The 21,185-nt window shown below is 46.5% G+C and overlaps 1 protein-coding gene across 2 annotated transcripts in view; it reads left to right on the top strand.

Annotated features, from left to right (window-relative positions):
* FAM171A1 (family with sequence similarity 171 member A1) overlaps nt 1–21,185 on the top strand; it is a 132,953-nt gene that overhangs the window by 81,278 nt on the left and 30,490 nt on the right. For both annotated transcript variants that reach the window (XM_045534047.1, XM_045534042.1), the window contains exons 2-3: nt 7,172–7,399; nt 13,707–13,799. In XM_045534047.1, coding sequence (XP_045390003.1) covers nt 13,757–13,799 — 43 coding nt within the window. In that variant the 5' untranslated portion in view covers nt 7,172–7,399; nt 13,707–13,756. The remainder of the gene's footprint in view (nt 1–7,171; nt 7,400–13,706; nt 13,800–21,185) is intronic.

Raw genomic sequence — 21,185 nt, 5'->3', positions numbered from 1 at the left:
AGCGCTGGACCACCAAAGAGATACGATTAGCTTTTTTGGATGAATATTCGGTTTTGGAGTGTGTTTCGGCACTTCATCTTTATCCAACCATTGTGCCGAACGTTTGCGATTGTCAAAAAGAATCCATTTTTCATCACATGTAACAATACAGTGTAGAAATTTTTCACCTTTATGTTGTGACAACAAAGAAAGTCAAGGTTCAGGACAATGTCTCTTCTGATGCTCATTTAATTCACATGGAACCCGTCTATCCAGCTTCTTTACCTTGCCCATTTGTTTCAAATGGTACAGTATTGTTGGAATAGTAACATCCAACCTTGCTGCTAATTCATGTGTAGGTTGAGGTGTATTTACTTCCACTAAAGCTTTCAGATCATCGTCTACCTTGGTCTCAGATCACCCACGTGGCTCATTTAAAATTAAATTAAAATCACCAGAATGGAACTTCTCAAACCATCAACGTACTGTGCATTCATTAGCCACACCCTTCCCAAACACTTTGGTAATATTTTGAGCTGTCTGCGCTGCACTGGTTTCACAACAGAACTCATACTTGAAAATCACATGAATTTGTGATATCCATGGTTTCACAAAAATTGCTCTGAAAACATATGAAAGATAATCACAAGCCAAAATGTGTGTTTGCAAGACTGAGTGTGTACTTTCACAATAAAAATAAAACAAGAAGGCTGGGTGCAATGGCTTACACCTGTAATCCTAGCACTCTGGGAGACCGAGGCCGGAGGATTGCTTGAGCTCAGGAATTCAAGACCAGCCTGAGCAAGACTGTGACCCTATTTCTACTAAAAATAGAAAAATTAGCTGGGCATCATGGTGTGCACCTGTGGTCCCAGGTACTCGAGAGGCTGAGGCAGGAGGATCGCTTGAGCCCAGAAGTTTTGAGGTTGCTGTGAGCTACAATGATGCCACTGCACTCTACCTAGGGTGACAGGGCAAGACTCTGTCTCTGTCTCAATAAATAAATAAATAAATAAATAAATAAATAAATAAAACAAGAAGTGTCAAAGTGAAATGTTAGAAATATCAACTGTCAAACTTAGTACTTGGGGAAATTGAACATTTCATACTTAATAACCTAATAGCATGTGACAAAATACATCCTAATTTCATCAGATTACAAAGTAAAACCTTTTGTGTTTATAAAAGAAGTAAGATAAATGGACAGAAAGCTGCCCCCTGGCACCTTAAGTGTCCTAGAACAGGCTATTTAATAAAGACATGGAAATTCTGTTCATGTGCTGATATTGTAAAATCATAGCACCAAGGAACATGGTGCCAAATCTCTTAGAGCAAAGGTCTGGTAACATTTTAAAAATAACCTCTCATTTGGAAAACGTTTTTAAGTGATCAAGTAATCTTTTATTGTTTTTGTTAAGAGATGAAAGGCCATTGTAACTCCCTTAAATTGGGGTTAAACATAGTTAATCATAGTGCCGGTGGCTGGTGGCTAAGTGGGGTGAGGTGCTTTTCAGCGGCTGTCCCTGGCCTGAGGGAGCTTGGGGCCACCCGGGGTGACAGCCTTTGCTGGGTTTGCCTGGCAGAAATAAGACTTTCTTGCTGCCGGGCCCCAGTGTCCAACCCAGAAAATACTGGGTTCCCAACTACTAGGGTGGGTTGCTGTGGAAACCAACAGCTCTACAAACCAAAAGGAAAGAGAAAATTAAAATCCCAGAACAAAGGCCAATTTTAGGAAATATAAAAGGGAACAAAAGGCAGTCCCAGGGAGCCAAAAAACATCATAGAAACAAACAAACCAAAAAAAAAAAAAAAAAAAAACCCAAGGGAAATTGAGTCCACAGATTTCACTTTCCCTTTTAAGATCAAGCCAGAGTTTGCTAGAGTAGATGTGAGAACTGAGAAGTACAGAATGTTCAAAAAGCAGGTGAAAGTTGTTCTCCAGTGAGAACCACAAGGGACTCTGTGTTCTGGAATATTCTATGTTAGCCTGTTTTGGAGTTTGGATGAGAAATTATAAAATCAATTCAACCCATCATTTGTAGAAAAATAACTAAAGATATACATTGTTATTTGATGACAAAAGGGGAAGGAAAACAAGATAAACTTTATATTAATACTTGGCCTTTCGGTGTTTGCAGGCAGTTTTGTCAAACACGGACTGGCGGAATCTTCCGTCTGCCTGTGGACTGTCTACCATAATTCCCTCTTCCCATCCCTGCCGCCATGTTTGCTCTTCACTTGCCACTTAGAGGTGCCTTCTCCCAAGCCAACAATTTGAAACAGCCTTGTTGCGTTTAGTTCTAAATCTGTGGCAGTTAGGAAGGAAATGACTAAAAGATAATGCTGGACTCGAAAGCTGATGTTTAGTTTTCTACCCACAAAGCAGATGCTCTTTGTACTACTTGGTTTGTGCCCACAGAGCCACACACCGTCGTGTTTGCCAAGAGCAGAGGGAGCGCTGAATCACAGCGCAGGGAGAGTTCCTGAGTGCTTGTTTCTCCCTTCTTGGCTCTGCTGCTGGCCGATGAAAATTTGAGAATGCTCTAGAAGCGACAGCTGGATTCCTGATGGTGAAGTAGCCCACTGAGTAAGAGAGCGTAGTGAGAAGAGGCGTGAGCTCGCACCCCTAGGGTCGCCCACCTGGAGCAGGAGGACGTGGAGCCCACGGTGGGTGCCCAGAAGGAGGACAGGAGGAGAGCTTGTGGGTACAGTTTCAAAGAGGCCACAGAGCTGTGCCAGGATGGCACAGACCCCGCGGAGGACAAAGAGCTCTGCCCGCTCTAGCTGGCTTAATGAGACATTTATTCAAGCTTTGGGGTAGCTCAAGGAAATTCTGGGAAGATGAGGCTTGCAGTTGGAACCATGGCCAAGCCGTCTGGTGTGACTGTTCCAAAGGCGTCCGTGCTGCCCCCAAACCAGATGCCTCAAAGCTCAGACCTCCTCCAGGTCAGGGGTCTGGTCTCCACCGTATACCCCCACGGTCTGCCTGCAGTGTGACGGATGGGAGTGGAAGAGGAAGAGGGGCAGAGTCTGTGTGCAGGGAGAGTTTTGGGGGAGTGAAGGGCTGGCCAGTCACTCAGGAGCAGTTTCCTGAACCAGCCTCACCTAGGACTTGTACGGAATAGGAATTAGCCACGTGAAAGGGGACTTGGAGAAAAGCGTTTCCTTCAAAGAGGAGCAGCAACAGCAGGAGGGAGCAGCCAGGGCAGTGTGTGGAGCCAGGTGGCGCTGACAGGTGGAGGACCAGGGTACCTGGGATGGATGCTGCCCCTCAGGAGTGGCACCTTTTTCTTCAAAGGACCCAAAATATTGAGTTGAGGCTCCGCAGGCCATATGGCCTCTGTGACAGCTCCTGAACCCCACCTTTGTAATGCAAAGCCAGCCCACAGGCAGTGTGCAAATGACTGGGTGTGGCTGTGTCCTAATAAAACTTTATTTAGGGGCCCTGAAATGGAATTCCAGGTAATTTTCAGGGACTGTACAAAAGCAGCCAGCAGGCCACATTTGGCCTAAGGGCTGAGCTGCAGTTGCCACCCCTGGTACTTGTGATAGGGCCACTAAAAGGCTCCAGGGAGAGGTCAGCTGAGTATTTAATTAATAGATAGCTCCCTCTGGCTTCAGTGGGATGTCAGAGCTCAGGTCTGAAGAAGGTGACAGTTTTTGTGAAAAGGCCAAGTGGCAGTTAAGGTGATGGATGGCGAGGGCCTGAAAATAGGGCAGTGTTAACAAGGATGCAGAAGAAAGGGCTGCTCTGAGGTGCAGAGTTTGGAATGAGAATGAGCAGAACTTGGTGCTGGATTTGCAGGGGTGGGAGTGAAAGCATCACGTGCCAATTTCAGATTATACGGTATTCAGGGGCCCCAGCTCACTCACCAACAAAGAGATGTGGTGCATCTTCGTGCACATTTAGGTCTAGGACCAATTAGGGGTCTTCCTGTAAATGAGAGTAGTGTTAGTGACTAGTGTTTCACCTAGTCATAAGATCACTCCCCTGGTTGTCACTTAGTGGGAATAGTTTTGTTTGCTGTTGAAGGAAGCTTCTCATTTGAAGTGTTACTCTATAAAAATGATACTCCAGTGCTCTCTAGGAATTACTTAACCATATTGACTTTTTGTCCTACCTCATCACACCGAAAGAAGGAACTAAGTAATCTCTTGCAAAGTACATTGCAGACTATAAACTAGGCTTCCCGTTTTAGAAGAAACTCAAGTGGTAGAATCTAAGATGTTGATTAGAGTGGAACTCCCTCTTTCTCCGTTGATTCATAAATCTTTTTTTCCAAATATCAGCAGCTTTTGCCTTCTCAGCAAACCGTGAAGAGAGAGCAGAAACCTTATAATCCCAATTGTTGGTAAATGTTACATTACCATAAAATTACATAAATCATCAAGGCAGAATTTCTGCTATGTGAATGTTAATGAAAGCTGAGTTAATTTATGTTATAATTCAACCTACTACTTGTGAACAAGGAAGACCAAATTAAATAAGAAAATCTGTGTGTGAACAAAAGAAAACTATAGGCTAATATCTCTGATGAACATAGATGGAAAAATCCTCAACAAAATACTAGCAAAGCAAATTCAACAACACATTACAAAGATTATTCATCATGATCAAGTGGGACTCATCCCAGGCATGCAAGCATGGTTCAACATACACAAACCAATCAATGTGATGCATCGTATCAACAGAACAAGGGACAAAAACTGTATGATCATTTCAACTGATGCTAAAAAGCATTCGATGAAATTCAACATCCCTTCACATTAAAAACTCTCCAAAAACTGGACATAGAAGGAACTTACCTCATGCAATAAAAGCCATATATGGCAAACCCACAGTGAGCATCATACTGAATGGGGAAAAAGTAAAAGCCTTTCCTCTAAGAGCTAAAACAAGACAAGATGCCCACTTTCACTGCTGTTATTCAACATAATACTGGAAGTTCTAGCTAGAGCAATCAGATGAGAAATAAAGGGCATCCAAATATTGGAAAAGAAGAAGTCAAATTATTCTTGTTCGTAGATGATATGATCTTGTATGTAGAGAAACCTAAAGACTCCACAAAAAAACTGCTAGAACTGATAAATTCAGTGAAGTTACAGAATACAAAATCAACATACAAAACTCAGTAGCATTTCTGTATGCCAACAGTGGACAATCTGAAAAGGAAATCAGGAACATAATCTCATTTACAGTAGCTCCAAATAAAATAAAATAACCCAGGAATAAACTTAACCCAAGAAGCGAAAGATCTCTGTAATGAAAACTATAAAACACTGATGAAAGAAAGTGAAGAGGGCACAAAAAAAAATGAAAAGATATTCCATGCTCATGGATTAGAAGAATCAACATTGTTAAAATGTCCATATTACTCAAAGCAATCTACATCAATGCAATCCTCATCAAAATACCAATGACATTCTTCACGGAAATAGAAAAAATAATCCTAAAATTTATATGGAACCACAGAAGGCCCAGAATAGCCAAAACCATCCTGAGCAAAAAGAACAGAACTGGAGGAGGTGGTTTTCCAGGCACAGAAAGACAAATCTCACATGTTCTCACTCCTATGTGGGAGCTAAATATTAAAACCAACTGATCTATGGATACAGAGAGTAGAATGATGGTTACCAGAGGCTGAGGAGGGTAGCAGGGGTGGGGTGGATAAAGTGGGGATGGTTAATGGATACAGAAATACAGTTAGGTAGAATGAACAATATTTGACAGAACAACAAAGTGACTATAATCAATAATAATAATGATACTTTAAAATAGCTAAAAGAGTAGAACTGGAATGTTTCTAACACAAAGAAATGATAAATGCCTGAGGTGACAGATACCCCAATTACCCTGATTTGATTAATTCACATTGTATGCCTGTATCAAAACATCACACATATCCTATAATGAGATACAACTATTATGTACCCATAGAAATTTTTTTAAAAAGAGAAAACGTGTGTGTAGTGTATGTCCTACAAGTCTGCATAAAGATAACTAAGATCAGAGTTCATTGGTGAAATGTGTTTTGTAATATCACATCCTTGATTTTCATGATGTTGGTTTACCCCTTGTTTAGTATTAGTTTCCTCCTCCTGTGATATGAAGTAGCCAAGTTTACTTTCTGTAGCTTTAATTTTTTTCTTTCTAAAAGGTTTTGGGAGACTTGTTTGGTGCACATCTATAGTTCCTCAGTCTGGGATTCTTTAGCTGTTTTCTGTGGTCATCTCAAGAAATTTATGAAATCAGTGTATGAATGGGTAAGAAATGGGTAAGAAAATGATTAACTGAAATCTGTGATACTGAAAAGGCTGCTTTAGGATATGATACGACAAATAGTTGGCAAGTTACCAAGGTGGAGGTTCTCAACCCAAAAGACATTGTCAGTGTGGTTGTCCTAGTGTGGGACAGAACTTTGGATATAAAGGTATTAATACTCCCAGAGAGGGCTGTCTCACCCCTGTTGTGTTACATTTTTCTCCCCTCTGAAGCCTTTCTCTGAGCTCCTCTCCTGGCAGCCTTGTGGACACTGACACAGAACGCTTGCAAGCATCATGATTGGAATAATATGAGGGCAGTAGCTTGCGTTGCTGCTTACTCTGCCAGGCATTATGCTAAATGTGCCCACGTATATGTTAGGATCTGCATTGTTATCATTCCCAGTTTACATATAGGGAAACTGAGGCCTGGAGAGAGGATAAACAATCGCCCACCCCACTTTTGGGGTCCTCTCTTCTAAAGATATTTCTCTGTGATTTTCAGTCTTTCCACGATGACCAGCGGCACAATGGCGGGTGACTTCTGTCCACGTGTACCAGTACGTTGGACACGGCTGCAAATCCCACAGCCTGCCGGGTCCCCACCGCCACAGCGCAACCCCTGTTGAAAGTTGTGTTTGTCGCCCACTGTCTTGAAGGAATAGAATTTTTCTCTCAATTATTTGTTGGTGTGAGCAGGAAGGAGTAAAGACGAAAGCGGTTTGGGGACTGCTTTGAAGAGAATAGGAAGTTGTGTGACATAAAATGAGACCTCCAAGAAGAGAATGTCCCAGATTAAAATTATTCCTATTTCAGGTATTGATCTAGGTTTTCTTAGCACAGCCAACCTTCAGCCTCCCACCACAATCATAGCAGAGTTGTGCTTGTTTCGAGATTCATGGCAGCTCTTTGTTGCTTTTCCTGTGTCCAGAGGTCACGCTGAAGGTGCACGTCAGCGACGCCAGCACCCACCAGCCGGTGGCGGACGCCCTCATCGAGGTCTTCACCAACCAGGTCTCCATCGCCTCCGGCACCTCGGGGACAGATGGCGTCGCCTTCATCAAGTTCCAGTACAAGCTGGGCAGTCAGTTGATCGTCACGGCCACGAAGCACGCCTACGTGCCCAACTCCGCCCCCTGGAAGCCGATCCGATTACCCGGTAAGGTTGTCACCGTCTTTCTCACCGGGGCACAGTAGGGGCACGCGGTGACAGAGTCAGGACACGGAAACAGTTTTGAAAGTGCAAGCCAGACAGTCAGTGCAGTAAGTGTGTTTATTCTCTGCTTTACCTCGTGGGGTCCCCTCATGCGAGGGACAGTTAGGGACAAAGCGTGAAGCTGGTTGCGTGAGAACAAGGATGTCCACAGAGGTGGGAAGTGATTGAGAGATAGTTTTTCTCCTTCTACCCCTTCCTGCCGTTCACCACGTTAGAGCAGTCTGTCCACCGCACGGGGTGAGGACGGTGCCTGGCACAGGTCAGCTTGGGGCAGGGGTGGGGGTGGGAACATAGGCTTTGGAAACCGACTGACCCAGGTTCTAACCGCCAGTCTGTGATCACGCCTGTGGCTGCAGGGCCAGTCTCTGTCAACTGGGACTAAGACGACCTCATAGAGTAGTTCGGAGCGAAAATTAGTTCACATACGTAAACTAACTTACAGCGCTGAAACACAGTAGGTGCTCAATAAATGTGCAGCACTGAGTACAGGGCGTGGCAAGGTGCCATGTTAGTGCTCAACTCTGTCCCACAGCACAAGGAAGTAGGTACCCTCCCTCCCTCGAGGACTCTGCTGCCTCTGGGGACACGTGGCCATCCCTGGAACTGTTTGTTCTGTCTGTAAAGCCCCAGCGTCTAATTTAATTCACAGAATTTCCTTCAGTTCTGTTTACATTGATTAAGTACCTACTGTGTACCAGGCACTGCCTGGGCACCAAGGATACAGATCAGGGACACGGATGGCACCCCCAGAGAGGTTATAGTGTCCTTGTGAAGTCAGCTCCAGAAGCAATTTCTGTCTGATAGACTTACACACAGATATGCCGATGGGGTGCTAGGGGGAGTGTGGGTGACCAGCCTAGGGGAGGTGGGTGAAGGCTTCCTTGGGGCAGCGAGAGGGGAGCTGAGTCTTGAGGATTAATTGGCATCGGCATCTGAAGGTGATTATACAAACATGCAGATCCCAGGACTCAGCCACGCAATCTCCAGAGGTTGTTCAGGCATCTGCACTTTTTAACACGCAACCTCCCCTCCCCACCAGCGCCAGATACTCACAGATAAAAATGTTCACCAAAGTTTGAGACCCCTGGCTTTGTGAGCTGTGGAAAGTGGATTTTGTACAGATAAAGTGGAAGCGATGATTCGGGAAGGTTTTAGAGGAAAGGGGGTAAACCTGAGACATACTGAGCGGGCGAAGTCCAGACCTTGGAGAATGGACAGGAGAGAGGTGAGGAAGAGGATGGGATGGAGGGAATGTGAGTGGACCAGGTGTCTGGCTGGTGGCAGAGTGGATGGTACCTATAGGGGCAAGCTGTGGAGTGGGGGGACCGGCCACACCACGTTTCCCTGAAGTTGATCCAAATAATAGACGGGGTTAGACAAGTCCCCTCCCTGCTCCTGGTGCGTGTATCCACCCCAAGCCCCAGCCTGGGGCAGAGATGGATGGAGGTTGGCAAACAGGGGCAGAGGAGCAGGTGTTGGGGGCACAGTTGATGACAAGCTTAGTTTAGGGTATATTTGGTGTCTCTTGCCTCTGGGACACCAAGTGAGCATATTTGGCCTTTAGCTTGAAATGAATTGGGGGTTCAGGAGAGAGGTCCGGGCTGGAGGTTTAGTTTGGGTCATCAGTGTTAAGGGGAGAGTCAGAACTATGAGCTCACCCAGAGAGTGGAGAGCAGGGGGCCTGGGACAGGACCCTGGGAAGGCCCCAAAATAGGTAAGGTGGTCTTGACTAGACAGCATCTAAAGGCAGTTACTGGAAATAAGCCAGGGAAGTTTGAACAGTGTCTGCCTTTTTGGGAGAACAGGTGCACAGAGTACAGTTCAATTTTCATCACTGGCAGGAGGTATGGTCCATAAACTTGTCCCCATCGCGGAGTTTCCCAACACTGAACCACCACCCCAACAAGGGAACTACAGGGCTGGGTTCCTGCCAGCCCCTGGTCACAAAACTTTCGTGAGCTGATCAATACATACCTTTGTTTTGTGTGTGTTTCTGTTTAAAGACACCTTGTTTGATACAGTTGATTCATTAGCATCAAACTCACAGCCCACAGCCCTGTAACTCGAGCCTGAATGAAGCTTATGGAACACACGTTATTGTCTCCATAAGGCACATCACAGCCCTCTCGTGCTTGGGAACACCAGATAGAACTTTTTATGCTCGGGGCCATGTTACTTATTTATTTATTATATGTATAAATGTAAGGTGTACAAGTGCAGTTTAGATAGAGCATGTAGTGGTCAACTCTGGGCTTTTGGTGTAGCAGTCACCTGAATAGTGCGTGCTGTATGCATTAAGTAATTCCTCACCCCTCACCCCACTCCCACCCTCCCACCCTTCCAAGTCCGCAGTGTCTGTCGTTGCATGTCTGTCCTTTTGTGCACATTATTTAGCTCCCAGTTACAAATGAGAACACGTGATATGTGACTTTCTGGGTCTGAGTTGTTTCGCTTAAGATAACAGCCTCCAGTCCCGTCCGTGTTGCTACACAAGACACGATTTCATTCCTTTTTATGGCTGAATCGTATTCCACTGTGTATGTATGCTGCCTTCTCTTTATCCAATCACCCGCTGATGGGCACTTAGGTTGATGCCGTATCTTGGCGGTTGTGAACGGAACTGCGATAAACGCACAAGTGCAAGTACCTTTCTGATTTAATGGTTTCTTTTCCTTTGGGTGGATACCCAGTAGCAAGATTGCCGAATTGAATGGTAGTTCTGTGTATTTAGTGCTTTGAGAAAATGCCAAACCATTGTCCATTTTAAGTAGCAAATTCCCCAACAAAAAGCTTGTCCCTGAATAGAGACACTTACAGAATGAGAGCTGACACTGAAGGCAGAGTGTCAACCCAAGAACCTCAGCTGCAACGCACACATTGGGGGTCTCCTTTGGCCACTCCATGCGTGTGCGTGTAAAACACCACGAACGTCAATGTGGGGGTTTACGAGTAAATTCTAGCAAGTGGACAGACACGTTTGCAAATACAGAATCTGTAAGCGATGAGGATGAACTGTACTCTAATTGCATTCATTTGATGCCGTTAATGTAATCATTTGAGAAAAAGAAAACATTTCCGTAATATCCGTTTTCTTAAATGAGTCAAATAACAGGAGTGACGTCATCTGATTGACAGAGATTTGGGTCAGGCAGGAAGACACCAGCCTCCCCGCCTGCCCACGCCCAGCTGGCCCCATGCGTGGGCCCATCAGCACTTTCTGAGCCTGGGCTTCTTGTTTCTAAAATTAAATTAATAAGCCCAAATAATTTCTAAGCACCTTCCTGTGTCTTTGCTTATTTTACTCCGCTCGCCTTTTCAATGTCATAAAGGGACTCTTAACTAGAATCTAATGGGAAACGTGACCAAAATCTAGGCTGGCCTGTGTGAGAAACAGTAAACTGTTGTTCTCCTGCAAGTTTTTGGAGGTCAAGACAAACACTCTTGGTATTCCAGATAACTGGGCAAGGAAGCGAGGAGAGCTGGGAGTCTCTTCTAGAACAGGCTGAAAATCTGACACTAAAAAATGCATTCTTGACGACGCATGTGCCGCACAACATTTATGTTTGCACAAGCTCTTGGAGTGGATTTCCTTTTTCATCTGTAGCAGTAGTTTTTGGAAGTTTTTTGCCTTTCAAGGAAGTCATGCAGTTGTGTTATGCATCTGCCTAAAATCCTTCGGTGGCCTCAGGATGAAGTAGAGGTGACATACGCCTCCTCCCCCGACCACCGCTGCCTTTCAGATCTCGTGGTCTGGCCAACTTGTCATTCTCTGAAGCAGTCTGGTGTTTTCCCCTCTCTGGGTGGGCCTGTGCTGTTATTCCTTGACCCCTGTCCACTCTGCAAGCTTGTCTTCCATGCTGTAAAGCCCAGCGGGGCTGCCAGGTAGAATGAGATATTCCTTTCTCTCTACATATCTAAAAACAAACATACACTTGGGTGTGAAGGCAACCTCTGGGCATCAGTCAGCATCCGCTCTAGGATGGGTAAAAATACCATGTTCTCGCAGAACTCAGGGCCTCTCTGCTGCCTCCCACCCACCCGGGGAACTGGGTTGACAGGGCCTGTGGGCCCTGCCCTCTGCTCTGGGAAGCACCTGGTGGTACCTCTGCTGCAGGCTCTTTGCAAGAAATCATTTTTCCCCTTTAAGAAATGAGGTTTGAGAAACAGTTTGCCAGAGCAGCCTTCTTATATATGGACATACCAAATATTTTAGGTGAGAAGAATTTTCAACACACACTGCAGTGGTCATGTACCTCTTGGGAGATGATCACAGGTGTCTTCAGAGCTCAGAGCACCCCCATACCTGTCCACACGGAGGTGTACGGGGCCTCGTGAATGCCTGCAGGCCCCGTGGTAGCTCTGGATGGGGCGGGAGGACCCAGGCATCAGCATTTCGAACAGCGTGGAAGGTAACTCTAGCCTGGGTTTGGAGCTGAGCTGCTTCCTGCCGGCAGCATCTGCTACAATAGTCCTGTCCTTTTCTCCTGGCCACGAAATGCCCAGTGCCATTAGGTGAAAGGGTCACAGATAAAAGGTTTATCTTTGACGTCATGCAGGATTTATCGAAGTTAGGGTTCCTCCCTTAGTCCTGGCTTAGCGTAGAACCGATAGTAACTAATTCCAGAATATTTCATCACCCTCCAAAAATCTGATGCCCAGTGGTACTGACTCACTATTTCCCACCCCTCCCAGTCCCTACCTCTGTTCATCTCCTCTCTGTCTTTCTGGATTTGCCTATTCTGTAAGCATGTAAAGGGAATCCTACAACACATGGCCCTTTGTGTCTGGCGTCTTTCACTTAGCATGATGTTTTCAAGGCCCATCCATGTTGTAGCATGTGTCAGTACTGCGTTCCCTCTTATGCAAGAATAATATTCCACTGCAAGGATGTACCACACTGTGTCTGTTCATCAGTTGGGAGACATTTATTTGGGTCATTTTCACTTTGGGGCTATGATGGATTACGGATAGTGCTGCAACTAACATTCACGTCTAAGTTTCCATGTGAATGTATGTTTTCGGTTTTGTTGGGTTAATACCTAGGAGTGGAATGGCTGGGTCATGAGGTCACTCTCTGTTTAATATTTGAGGAACTGCCAGACTGTTTTGCACAGCTCCAAGTTGTGTTCTTATCTTTCTCCTGGTACTTGGCACAGTCTGCTTGTCCTACAGCTGTTTACTGTGAGTCTAGTCCCCTTCTAATGCGTGACCCTTGAAGGCACAGGCTGCCTCCAGCATTTATCTGTTGCACCCTGGGATCCGGCCCTAGGCCTTGCGTAGAGTAACAGCTAAATAAATTGCCTGGGTGGAGGGTGAATGAACAGAGAGGTCACCTCCAAGGCCAACTCCCCAGTCTGGTCCCCTGTGGCATTATTGAGCATCACCGAAGACAAAGTAGCACTAGATCTTTCTAGTTCCTGATACTTCCCCAGAAAGTCACCTTACCTCTCTGGGCCCCATTTCCATGTTGCATAGGGGTGGAGGGCAGATTCCAGAGTTCAAATCCTGGTTCCGGCATTTATCAACGGCTAAATATTGAGCAAGTTACTTCCTCATGTATAAACCTATTTCCTTACCTGTAAAATGGTCATATTAATTTCATAGAGCTGTTTTGAAACTTAAATAAAATATCACAATTAAAGTACTTAGAATGATGTCTGGCATGTTAGTAAGGGGTTTGATACTAGTAGTGATTATTATCATTCCATGATGTATTTGTTTGCTTTTTTCTCTTAAATTCATATGTTCCACCCAGAAACTTGTAGGCTTTGTGAGATTTTTAGTTGGAAGGTCAGTTGCTTAAGCAAGAGGTTTAAAGTAGCACAATTTCTATCATGTTATTTGTTCTCAGGGTCGGGGGGAAATATTTTTTTACCATGAGGCACAGATTAAGCTAACCATATATTTTTAAAGTCTCTCTTAATGTTAATACTTGACAGGATATATTCTATACTCATATAGTATTTACATTATAACTTTCAATGTACTTAATGTGAACAGGCTCAGTTACTTTGCTAGAAACTTCCAACAAACAAAAACAATTGACTCTTGTAGAGCAAACGGTTTTGTTATATGAGACATTGCAATACTTCTGAGGTGTTTTGAAGGTATTTTGCTAATCATACTAAAAATCGATATTATTGACGGATTTGAAATCAGAGGATACAAAGAATGCAGAGTACCCAAAAAATGAGTGTGGGAATTTAGGTTTAAATGCCAGAATTCCCTCATGTCCACTTTTTCCCTGCAGTATTTTCTTCACTGAGCCTTGGCCTGCTTCCAGAACGATCCGCTACTCTGATGGTGTACGAAGATATTGTCCAGATAGTATCAGGATTCCAAGGTATGTTTAATAGTTGTTTTATTTTTATTATTATTAATATTATTTTTGATCGATGAATCATAATTGCATACACTTACAGGGTACAGTGGGATGTTGTAAGTATATAATGTGGAATGATTAAATCAACCTAATTACGAATCGGTTGCCTCTTTCACAATGGTGAGACATTTGAAATTTATTCTCTTAGTTGTTTCGGTATGTTTAATATTTGAAAAGGAAACTGACAGTCGCTTTTGGGCCAACCACTAAAATCTTATGTGGGACCCACTTATCGTCATATGGAGATGACGATGACTTTATCCACAGCCGGGACATACTGTCTATTCACTGTCATTTGGCTATATATAGTCCTATTTCCTTTAGGACCACAATTTGTGTGAGACAAAAGAAGGGGCTGCCCGGATCTGCCCACCCTCTCTTTCCCTCAAAAAGGGGACACTGTCCATTGATCTCGTTTGGGTCCAAGTCCAGGCACTGCCACTAAAAGCTGATCCACATACAGTGTGGCTTTTCCTCTCTTCGGTCCCCCTGTTCTTTGAATCTGTCTGTAAATGTGACCTCGCCCCTTTCTGGCTCCTGTGGCTCCCATGGAGAAGCTCACACAGAAGGTTCCAGAGACTTGCCTTTTGCTCGGTACGGGGGTTGGAACCGGGAAAGCTTATGTGAGATGCGTTTCTGTGCTGAGAGCATCATTTCATCCCATCATTGGGCCAGGGGATGATGTTTCCTGGCTTTGAATGTTTCATCAGACTCGTTTTTTATTTACTCTGTTCTTTATTTTAAAACTATTGTGTATCCGTCATCCTCCACGGAACCAAACATGTGTTCCGTTTGCCAAGGAGGCAAACGCGTCTACTCCCTTGTCACCGAGGAGCTGTGGAGCAACAGGAGGAGCCCAGCGTGCAGCCACTGCTCTTCGAGAACGTATTTGAAGAGAAAATAAGTAGAAGCGTCTGGCAGCATTTCTGCCTCAAGTTTTGGAGAGAAAACAGGAATAGCAATACAGATTTGGGCGTCATCTGCACAGTAAACGCCTTAAGTTTTTATTTTTCCCCTCTGAGAGAGCAGAGCTGGGCCTTTTCCAGTAGAACCACACCGTGTCCTGGGCCCGTCAGCCTCGGGAGCCTCCTGTTTTTCTTTTCTTAGCTTTGCTATTGGCAGAGTCACTTACAGCCTCTGTGTTGTCCCACTCCGAGGACATTTCTCTCTCCACCTGCTTTGATCCCTCCAGTGCATTGAACAGAGAAACCCAGCCACCACTCCCTTCCCTCTCCGCCATGACATCGTGCCTGGATTTTCTTTCTTCCATCCCTTGGTCACCTCTTCTCGGGGACTCCAGTGCCTGTCCTGGGCCCACGTTTCTTTCTAGTCCTTTCTCTCGATCGCCTTGAGACTTCTGGCTTCTGATGCCCTGGAGATGCTGATTGCACCCGGTTCCATGTCTCCAGCCCGGACCCTCCCCCGGAGATGGGGCTCCCACCAGTTGCTAATTGGACATCTCCCCCTGGGGGTCTAACAGGCGACTCACGTTTGACACATACACACAGAGCCCATGGTCGAGATAAACGGTTGTGAACATCGACCTCAGTCGGTCAAGTTGAAACTCTGGGAATTACCAATGATGATTCTTCTTTCCTCGAATCTCATTCTTTTGCTGAGGCTCTTCTCCCGTCTGTGTGGCTTCATCACGGGTCCAAGACACTGCCGTGTCACCTCACGGCACTGCCGAGGGTTTTTCTTAACTGGCTGTCCCCTTGACGCTCTTGCCAAAGCCATTATCATGTCTTCACAAAGTGCAAGCAATCGAGTCACCTTGCTTCAGTTCGTCTGTGGTTTTCCCACTATGCTTGGAATAAAATCCGACTCCTCACACTCACGGCTGCACGGTGCCCTGGCGCTGGCCTCTGGTGGCTGCTGTGGTTATCTGGAAGGTGACCACTGGCAAAGCAGGGGCGAGGCTGCCAAGTTTATGCACATGGTGCTTCCCACAGGGTGGGGTCCCTGTGTCCCCTCCCCACATACGTGTGGCCTTTAGGCTGTGCGTGCTGGTCATTGGCGGCTTCCCCTTCACAGCTGCCTTTGGCATCCATTGTGCCCACATTTCCCTTTACTAAGATGCTAAAGGAGAAAATGTAAAATCTTTTCCTGTCCCTCTCTTCCTGGGAGCGGCGCTGTCCTTGGCACGGTATCTGTGACGAGGGCTCAAACTGCAGGGGCTAGACCCTCGAGCACACTTTATTCTGGAGCCCAGGGCCCTCCTTGCTGCCTGCTCTGCTCCCAGCCCTGACGCCTGGCAGTGTCCTCTCGTGGCTCGGAGGGGGGTTGTGAAGGACCCCAGCATCGTGTCAGGCTCCCTCTGTGAGCAGTCACCTGCCCACATAGCAGTTGCGTACAACCTTCATCTTCCCTTCTTATACCTCTGTGAGTTGAGTACAGTTGCATGGAGCTTGGCCTTGCAGCCAGGTCACTGCACGGTCACCTCCCTGTCCCTGTGTACACTGGCATTATTTCCTGCTGCCCATGCCCTGAGTCAAGGCCTGGTGGTCTCTGCCCCCACTGCAGTAGCCCCTGGGGTGCTCTTCCTGGCCTCTGTGTTAGGGTTAGACTGGACTCCATGCCTCGAGTCTCTCCGTCCTAACACGCTAGGCACTGGACTGCCACATGTGTCTTCCGAGGCAGAGTTCCAGCCCTTTCTGCCCCTTGATGGCTGCCCTTGGCCTGTAGAATAAAATCCAGTCTCCTTCCTGGACACTCTCTCTGTGTTCTGGCCTCTTCCCACCTTCCAACTGTCTGTTCCTTCACAGGCTGCATTCTAGCTGAACTGAATTTCTTTGTCTGTTTTCCACCTGGGATGTCCCACTCCATCGTCTGGTGTATCTTCAGAGCCCCCCGGAAAGGAAGGGCCAGCCTGCATGCACGTGCACCAGGGGTCTTTCCTGAATGTCCACTGGAGGTGGGAGTCATCGACTGCCTTGCCCTCAGCCCCAGCTGCTGGAAGACTCATGTCCTGTGACCCACCCATCCCTCTAGGCCGTGGCTCTTGGGTCTGGAGTGGGTCCCTGGCTCAGCGGTAACCAGTCCATGGCATGGCCAGGGGTGGGACCTGGCTGGAAGAAATGGGCTGCAGCCAGCAGCTCTTGATCTAAGAGCCCAGAAGAGGAAAGAATCATGGCTGAGTGGTCACCAGGTGCAGGCTTGCACCAGGGAGAAGAGAACACAGAGGATGCATAAGCAGAGAAAGATGCTTGGCAACAGGTCAGAAAGGAGCAGACAGGGCATGAGTGGGGTCGTGCTCGTGGCACAGCATTGGAGTGAAACCCACATGCTCCTGCCACGTCACACGAGAGCCACCCTGAGCCTAGGGTGGTTCCACCTTATGTGCCTTTGACACCCTCTGGCTCTGGTCCTTGAATTCCCTCGGGTCCATGCCCCTAGAGCCCCTCATGTCCTTAGCAGCAAGGGACAGTAGCAGCTGGGGGTCTGGCTCTTCCTGTGATACCTCCCTTGCTACCATATTTGGTGGTACACCTTACCTCCCAACTAAAGTTAAAAACCAGAAGGTCAAGGACTGTGTTGTTGTCATCTTGGTACCCCCAGGGCCCGGCCCTGTGTCTTCCTCATGGGAGGCACCTAGTGAGTAATTCCTCAAATGACCGAGTAAACAAACACAAAATCCACCTGCCTCGTGCACTTCCTATATAGACTACTTACTCTGTGGTCAGTTATTTTCTGTATTTTGAATGCTAAGATAAGTGTAATATCCACACACACACACACACACACACACACACATTTAGTACTTGAATAGCTCTTTCTCTAAGGAACAAGAAGAATGATCATATTATAAATAAGGCCAAGGAGGTAGTTTTTGTTAACAGTTAATTTATTCAGTCTATTCTATCATTGCCTCCTTTATATAACCAGAAACTAGCTGAGCACCATGTCTTCCTTTTTATTATCTCATTTCCATGCCAGCTTCTTAAAATTACATTTTGTTAATTTTTTAACTTACCCGGCTTCATGAGTTCAATAACGTTGAATTGTACTGATTCCCTTTCTCAGCAGAGTCGAGGCCTGACAGTAATAATAATGGATCCTTTTGTTAGTTTCAAGTTTTCCTACTCGTTGGAAGGAAAGCACATGTAGGTCTTTGGCACCGCTTAATTCAGGCAGCTCTGTTCTGTCTATAAAACCAATATAATACTGAATTTATAAGTGATACATTACATTTTTATTGTCAAACTGCTCGTGTTTAGTTGCTTTTGTTATTTTCTTTAATAGATTCAGAGGAGAAAGACAGTAGACTCCTGCCTGCTCAGACATGCTTGTGCTGTGAGCCATTTGGATTTTAGTGTGTTTCTCGGATGGTGTAATGTGTCAGACAGTCCCAGAAAAAGCAGTAGGTAGTATGAGGAGAGTTTAGGTAGTTAGGAAGCTTCACACGTATTCTACGCAGTGTGAGATGATACCTCCTTGTTTGGTTTCGTATGATGCTAAAGTAAAAGCCCTTCCCCAGCCTCCTGCCTGGACTCCCGCCCCCATGCAGCCCACGTGTGGCCCACACGGGCTTGCTCAGCTCCCCATGCACACTTGACCTTCCCACCTCTCTGTGCTCTCATGTCTGCTGTCACCTTTCACCTGCCCCTCACGAATACCTCCAAGGGAACTGCTTTTCTCCTGGGCAGTGGGTCACTCGCTTGAAGTTTATTTTGTTCTTTTATCATTTCTCCCTTATTCTGGCGCTTAAAACACTAAGATAGTCCAGGCATGATGGCTCATGGCTCTAGTCCCAGCTACTCGGAAGGCTGAGGCAGGAGGATCCCTTGAGCCCAGGAGTTAGAGGTTGCTGTGAGCTAGGCTGATGCCACGGCACTCACTCTAGCCGGGCAACAGAGCAAGACCCTGTCTCAAAAAAAAAAAAAAAAAAAGCCCACTGTGATAATTAAGCCATTTCCATGGCTGCCTTCTCCACTCTGTTTTTTTCCCCACAGTAATGGTTTTTATTGATGTTTTAGGGAGTTAAACATTTAAGAAAAAGAGGATGATGTGATAAACTCATCAAAAGGTGATAAGAGCTCTAGGAAGAGATTCCTTTGACTCTGATTCAGGGAGAAGGAGAAAGGACCAGTTATCCCCAAGATTAATGGCTGACGTCTGCATTGATCCATTTAAGAGGCCTAAATGGCATGTTGGAAGAGAGCCCTGGGGCAGAACAGAGAAAACCTCCGCAACCCTCAGGCTTCAGTGTCCTCCCTTCTCACATGGCAGCCTCGGCTTTCTTTAAACTTCAGCTTCTGAAATTGACTTGGACGTCTTCATCCTGCCCTGCGCAAACTGAGTATTGGCATCTTTCTAAGCTTATTTGTTCATTTGATAGGTCGAGAGAGAGACAGAGAAAGATTGAGGGGGGTAGAGAGAGACAGAGACAGAAAGAGGCAGAGAGAAATGCCCTCTCTACTCTCAAGTTCCAGGAAAACAATGGTTTTTTCCTTTTCCCTTCACCTATCAGGTACCCATTATGGAGAGGATGCTCAGTACATGTTGTTTGGATTATTGTGAGGTTGTTCAGAATGTACAGTGCAGTGGTTCTCAATTGGGGGTGATTTTGTCCCCCAGGGACATTTAGCTGTGTCCGGAGATGGTCTGGTTGTCACAACTCGGGGGCTGCTACTGACATCTAGTGGGTAGAGGACAGGGATGCAATGGAACATGCTGCCATGCACAGGGCAGCCCCCACCCCAGCCAAGAATCTCCTGGCCCAAAACGTAAAGAGTGCTGAGACTGAGGAAGCCTGATCTAGTTGGAGTTAAGACAGTTCCTTCTTCACAAGGTGGCTGTATGTGTTAAATAGCATATATAAGAACTGTGTAAGTTCTAAAGTGCTGATCTACACCTCTCCCTTAGAGGAGAGATGTAATTGTAGTAGGCCGGGTCTATGGTGGTCTACACATTTTTGTTGTTGTTCTTGTCATCATTGTTACTTTGGTAATCGGTAGACATCCACTGGTGGTGTCCAGGCAGGGAATGGACATGGTCACTGTGGTATCTTAGAACAGTCAAGGTGTCAGTGGATGAAAAGCAGGAGGGGGAAAGGCTGAAGCAGAGGGGCCATTTAGGAGACTTGCGTGATAGTCCAGACAAGGGGTCATGTAAGGTATCATAGGCTGCCAGACGCTGAGAGGGAGGGAAAGATGATGCAAGAAATGTGGGTAAGGGAAGACTGGCCGGTCTTGGCACTTGAGCAAACGTGCAAGATAATAGAGAAAATGATGGTGGTGACTTGGAATCAGAACTGGGTGTTGGGGAGAATGGGGGATTGTGAAGTCAGAAGGAAATGCGTGAAACGCTTGCTGTGCTGAGGAACGGGGAGAGGGAGATGGGAGAGGGTGGGGATGAGACATGGGAGCCCCGAGAAAGGAGAGAGCAGCCTTGGCTTGTGGTTCTCTGGGTCCCAGATCAGTCCCCGCAAGGCCTTGCTGGGCTGCATGTCCTGGGTTCAGCACAAGCCGCCCCTCGTCTGTCAGCAGCCCCTGTCTCCTCAATGCAGCTGGAGGAGGCCTGTGTCCCTCCCTAAAGCAGCCTCCACACCATCTCAGCCTTTCTGTTGTGCAGAGGACTCTTCCTGAGACCCGAAAGGGTGCATGGGTCCCCCCCATTCTGGGGTAACCAGCCCCGATTCTGCTTTCCGCCTTGTCCCTCCTGAAGACAAGCTCCCTCTTCACCCTGTCACTTTCAGACACACCCTTCTTTTCTTGGTATTCATAGAGTTCTTTGCTTTTCCACTGTGTGAAACCCAGGCCCCCTACCCAGGGAGTGTTAACTGAGTAACACCAGGCAGAGAACGTGCATTTCCCGATCATTGAGAAAAATAATAATAGAAGCAATGAGTGTTGTTACGTCATCATGGGGGGTGAGGGTGAAAAAAGACAGGCCTGACTTTGACTTTCAGTCTCAGAGGGCAGGAGACCAAAGGAAACGAGTGGTGTGCATGGCCAGGCCGGGGAGAGGGGCTGGAAACAGGCGGCTCCCGGCGGGACACAGGGGACTCTTGGGGACCTCTCTGCAGATGAAGAAGCAGCGTGAGTGAGACGTCAGTATTCCATCAAACTGAAGGAAATGGGCAGAGAAGAAGAATGACAATGATACAGATCCGCAGAGGCTAGTGCATCACTGTGGGGTTGTTTTAGGGGTAAAGAAAGGGCACTGATGGTATGGAACTGGACTGACCCCTGCATCCGGTTAGTTTCAGGGCAGGTGACCAGAGTTAGATGGGACCATCATGACTTTGGGCACCTGCTTTCCTGGGCTCCAAACCCCAGGCCCGTGTTTCACAGAGTGGAGAACCAGCCCCTGGACCAGCCTCGCCGATGAATTTTAGCAGGTGGA

Source organism: Lemur catta, chromosome 1 (assembly GCF_020740605.2).
Source record: "Lemur catta isolate mLemCat1 chromosome 1, mLemCat1.pri, whole genome shotgun sequence".
Taxonomy (NCBI): Eukaryota; Metazoa; Chordata; class Mammalia; order Primates; family Lemuridae; genus Lemur; species Lemur catta.
Note: the sequence above shows the minus strand (reverse complement) of the source record. Positions and strands in the feature narration are given on the sequence as shown.